The sequence below is a fragment of the Kryptolebias marmoratus genome, linkage group LG6 (genome assembly GCF_001649575.2).
Source record: "Kryptolebias marmoratus isolate JLee-2015 linkage group LG6, ASM164957v2, whole genome shotgun sequence".
Taxonomy (NCBI): Eukaryota; Metazoa; Chordata; class Actinopteri; order Cyprinodontiformes; family Rivulidae; genus Kryptolebias; species Kryptolebias marmoratus.
The window spans coordinates 29,172,397-29,177,785 of NC_051435.1; the positions used below are offsets into that span (position 1 = coordinate 29,172,397).

A 5,389-nucleotide genomic window follows, 5' to 3' on the forward strand; every position below is an offset into this window, starting at 1 on the left:
TCAATTTGCTAAAGATTGGACTCTGGAGCAATGGAAGAAGGTCATGTGGTCTGATGAGTCCAGATTGACCCTGTTCCAGAGTGATGGGCTCATCAGGGTAAGAAGAGAGGCAGGTGAAGTGTTGCCTACTGTTCAAGCCTGTGGGGGCAGTGCTATGATCTGGGGTTGCTGCAGTTGGTCAGGTCTAGGTTCAGCAACAGGATGAGCTCAAAGAATGAGGTCAAAGGTCAGCTGACTACCTGAATATACTGAATGACCAGGTTATTCCATGAATGGATTTTTTCTTCCCTGATGGCACGGGCATATTCCAAGATGACAATGCCAGTACCATATTTTCCGGACTATAAGGCACGCTTACCTTAAATTTTCTCAAAAAACTACAGTGCACCTTATAATGCGGAGCATCTTATATATGTAAGAAGTCATAATGTTTTAGTACGACTTTGGTAAACTACAAAGCCGCACCGCTCGCAGCATTAAGGCTCAGTTACAGTCACTCTTTGTAGTGTCACGCAGGGCTCTGCGCACAGCGCACAGACATGAGCGAGCAGTGTAGGCGTTTATACTTGTCGCTTACATCGGTGCAGCATCCTTCCGTGAGTTTTGAACCATTTGATTATCTTTATGAGCTCTCATAGAGGGTGCTCTGCTAGAGCACCAAAATCGTCCATTTTGAATGGACGAAGTTACAAAAATTGGGAGGTGCCTGATGATGCGCCTTATAGTCTCGTGCCCTTTATATATGACAAAAGTTCGAAAACCATTCATTGACAGTATGTCTTATAATCCAGTGCGCCCTATAGTGCGGAAAATATGGTAAATTTCTGGTAACAATGTTAATATAGACTTCAACATTTTGCCCAGAGAGCTACTGTATGTCGAACTGCCAAGAAAACCAAAATGTATACATAAATTTATTGCATAAACAATTTGGTATTTTAAATTTAAAAAGTTTGACATTTCATAATCTGGTGAAACAGATTTGCTTTCATATATATTTAAAAAAATTACATTAGACTTTGAGACAAAAAACACAAAAAGATGTAAGAAATTATTAATATGGGGACAGAAATGAACCCAATGTTTTTTGTTTGTTTTTAGCATGAAGTTTAGATTTATGTCATATCTCATGAAAATGTGCCAGTGTGGTACCAGTATAGTTGTAACAATGACAGTCTTGTTTTCCATTCCCATTGTATCATTAGGATCTGATTTTGTCAGCACCATCTTATCCACCTCATTCCAGTAGCCAATCTGAAAGGGAACACATACAAATATTGTTTTTTAACTTGAAATTTTGTAATACCACAACACAGACACCATCCATCCATCCATCCATCCATCCATCCATCCATCCATCCACTGCTCTTATTCAATATTGGGTTGGTGGGGCAACAGTTTAAGCAGAGATCAGACCTCCCTCTACCCTGATACCTCTTCAAGTTTGTCCAGTTTAACCACAGATTGGTACTCCAAGGCATTCCTAAATCAGCTGTAAGAGAGTCCTGGGTCTGCCTCTAGTTCTCCTCCCATGGATACATGTTTGAAACACCGCCCTCAAAAAGTATCCATAAAGCATCCTCTCTTCAATGCAGGGGAGTAGCATCTCTACTTTTAGGTTTTTCTGAAGAGCCAACGTCGTCACCCTGTGCCTAAGGATGAACCCAGACACTGTTCAGAGAATTTCATCCACTTAGAGCATTTTAGTACTCTCAATCTCATTCTTTTTTCACTGGAATCCATAGCAAACACTGCTCCAATCTGGCTATCAACCTCCCTGTCACAATGCACTGTTTTCTGTTCTTACCTCAAGTGATTTTGGGTGTTTCTATATTCCTCCCAGCCCGTTTTCCTTTTCTCAGTTCCTGCATTCACCTCCTGCGGTGTTTTTGGTGATAATTAGTTTGCAGGTATTTTCAGTTTTGTTTTAGCCTACTAATTACGGGGGGCTACTAACAACCTGCCAGCTTGATGCCTGTGTATTCAAGTTTTCCTTGGTAGATGAGAGGGCAGCCTCCCTGCGCCTTCGGGTGGGGGTACAGGCTCTCATTGTTGTTTGTGCTTATGTGCTGAACTGCAGATCAGAGTACACAGCCTTCTTGGAGTCCTTAGTGGTGGTGCTGGAACGTGCTCCAGCTGGGGACTCTATCAGTCTACTGGGGGACTTCAATGTCCACATTGGTAACGACAGTGTAACATGGAGGGGTGTGACTGGGAGTAACAGCCTCTCTGATCTGAACCTGAGTGGTGTTCTGTTATAGTGAAGCAGATAACTGCAAATGTCAAAAGAATTGTTCAAATGGTGAAGCAAGCATCAGATTTGGTACATGTGCCCTTCAAGGTCCACATTTTTCAGAAATACCGCTGGCCACTCAAAAATCCAAGATGGCGATCATTTTTCAAGATGACTGCCATAGCTGGCTAAATTCTGTTTACATTTTGTCTTTTATTATTTATTTATTATTATTTTTATCTATTCTGGAAACTCTTACTACACATACAGATCAAGAACCAGAGACAGATGTCCTGATTGTAGATGGGTCTGCTTTGGTGCATGCCTTCCCACTAAAGAGAGGAAAGATATTTCAGGGATATGCAGCTCCTGACTTTCTGCCATTAGTCCACAGCTATACCACAAAGTACAAGACAACGCATCTTGTCTTTGATGTGTACAACCCATCCAGCCTGAAAGCCAAGACCAGGTCTCATTTTTTCCAGGGGGGCAGACGAAAAGGGACAAGCAGAAACGGCATTCCATCCAATTGGCGCAGAAATGACAACAAGACCAAGTTGTTTCCAATTCCTTGCTGAACAGGTTGTACAACTGTCTGCACCAAACCCTCTCATTGTGACAAAGGGACTTGCTGTCCTCAGCACTCAGGAAACTGGTCTTCAGGGACTGGACAAGTGCTCTCATCAGGAAGCTGACAGCCGCATCTTTGTGCATGCCAAATATGCTGCAGAACATGGAAGCAAAGCCATCATGGTCAAGGCAAATGACACAAATGTTGCTGTCATTGCAGTGTCTTCCCAATCCAGCAGGGTCTGGGGCTAGAGCAGTTATGGGTTGCATTTAGTCAAGGGCAGAGTTTGCGCTGGATCAGTGTGCATGACCTGCGTTCAAGAGAAAGTCAAAGGCATGTTGTTGTTCTCCAGCCTTCACAGAATGTGACACTGTGTCAGGCTTCTGCAACAAGGGAAAGAAAACAGGTGGTTGAAATGAGTTTGCTTCGCAGGGTAGTTGGACTCTCCTTTAGAGACAGAGTGAGAAATGTGGTTATTGTAGAGGAAAAATGCAGAGGTTAACATTGTGCCATGTTCGTGTGTGAAGAAAGATTGAGAGTTATTATTGCCATAACACTTTCCCAGAACAGTCTGGTATGATAATGTTTGCTACTGGCCAGGAAGCAGTAGGACAAACAACAGTTCAGGAAAGAATATGTGCAGGTCAGTTTGACCGAGTGATAATGACTGTGACGCTTCCCAGAATTTACAAAAGTTAGGAGGTTATGTAAGTCATTGACTGTTAAGGATTAGTCAGAATTTTCACTTACACACTAATGTACAGTATTTGATTTTAGATAAATATGCCCGTCAGTAATGAGGACTAGGGATTGTGGGTTATTGTAAATGTAAACATGAGTCCCTCCATGTTGGCTAACAGATAGAAGGAGCCATTTCTCTGCCTCATTATTTTGTTGTAATACCTTTCTACATCAGCGGAGCCTTTTCTAGGGAGTCAGAGTAGAGCCACTGTTCCTCCACATTGAGAGGAGCCAGTTGAAGATATTCCAACATCTGGTAAGGATGACCCTTGAAAGTCTCCCTAGAAAGGTGTTCCAGGCGTGTCCCATTGGGTGTAGATCCTGGAGAGGACCGAGGGCAGGACTATGTCTCTTGGTTGGCCTAGGAATGCCTGGAAGAGCTGGAAGAGGGGGCCCTGGAAAGATATGTTTGGGCTTCCCTGGTCAAGCTGCTGTGACCGCAAACTGACACTGGAACAAGCAGCAGATAATGGATGGATGGATGCAAACTACTTCAGTGAATTGTGCTCCTTTGTCAGTGAATCTAATGAGATGACATCATCTACAGGAAGCAGCATTGAAATTCAAAGCCATACAGGAAACATTTTGGCCCTTGGCTTCTTTTAAAAAGTTCTGTCCATAAAAGTTATGAATAGAATATGTGACAAAGGGCAACCCTGGCAAAGTAAAACAAAGCTGACATTTTTCCAGCAATGTAAACCACGCTCATTATGGTTGTATAGGAGGTTAATGGCCTTTAGTAGTGGCCCCAAATCCCTCTTGTCTGAAGGTACCATCACTAGGAATATGGTCATAAGCCAATGGTTCTCAAAGGTCTGAAACAACTAGTATTAAAGAAATCATTCAAATTTGCTTACAACTTATTGCACAACCAAAAAATTAGTTCTGTTTACCTATAGTTGTTTGCTTGTGAACTGAATTAGCTGTAACTTTTGACAGTAAAGCATAATGTGCAAAACTTGATTAATTTAAATACTTTTCATGCCTAAAAAAAACAAACATATATATATATATATATATATATATATTTTTTTTTTTTTTGTGCTGCTCATCTTGTGACACATCTGGCTTATGTCAGTATGAACAAATCTCTATGGAGATATGCACAAATAGATCCGCAAGAAACCTCTGTCGTAGGGCTGAACGTAAATGGCATAAAACTAGTTTACACATTTATTATGAACTCTACAAAGAAAGACTGCAAAGCTATCACACCTCACTAAAAACGTTCTTTGTGGAAATCATAAACAAAAACATTAACAATGCTCGTGTTTTATTTGCCACTGTTGATAGGCTCACAAACTCTCCTGTGACTGTACAACCTGAACTTCACTGTAACAGACCCTGCAAGGAATTTGCCAACAACTTTGCAGAGAAAATTTTAAAAATTAGAGGATAAATCTGCACATACACACCAAATCCAATATCAATGCTACGCCCAAACATAACAAATGCAGAGAAAATGACTAAATTTCAATTACTCAACTATAAAAGCTTGGAAGAAATCATAAATCAATTAAGCTCCTCCTCCTGCTGTCTTGATGTCTTACCCACAACTTTTCTAAAGAAAGTTCTGCCTGTCATTGAATCTGATCTGATTCAAACAGTAAACTTATCCCTCTCATCAAGTGTTTTTTCCCCAGGCTTTAAGAACAGCAGTTATAAAATCATTGATTAAAAAACAACAATCTGGAAAAATCATCCATCCATCCATCCATCCATTGTCTTCCGCTTATCCGGGGTCGGGTCACGGGGGCAGCAGCCTAAGCAGGGAGACCCAGACCTCCCTCTCCCCAGCCACTTGGGCCAGCTCCTCCGGGGAAATCCCAAGGCGTTCCCAGGCC

The 5,389-nt window shown here is 41.7% G+C and overlaps 1 protein-coding gene across 5 annotated transcripts in view; it reads right to left on the reverse strand.

Moving 5' to 3' along the window:
* LOC108246920 (glutamate receptor 2-like) overlaps positions 1–5,389 on the reverse strand; it is a 130,839-nt gene that overhangs the window by 73,023 nt on the left and 52,427 nt on the right. For 4 of the 5 annotated variants that reach the window (XR_005233289.1, XM_037976081.1, XM_017434690.3 and 1 more), the window contains exon 10: positions 1,153–1,254. The exons of the other annotated variant lie outside the window; for it this stretch is intronic. Coding sequence is in view for 3 of the 4 variants with exons in the window: in XM_037976081.1 (XP_037832009.1) it covers positions 1,153–1,254 (102 nt within the window). In the remaining variant the exon portion in view is untranslated. The remainder of the gene's footprint in view (positions 1–1,152; positions 1,255–5,389) is intronic. 5 annotated transcript variants of the gene reach the window in all.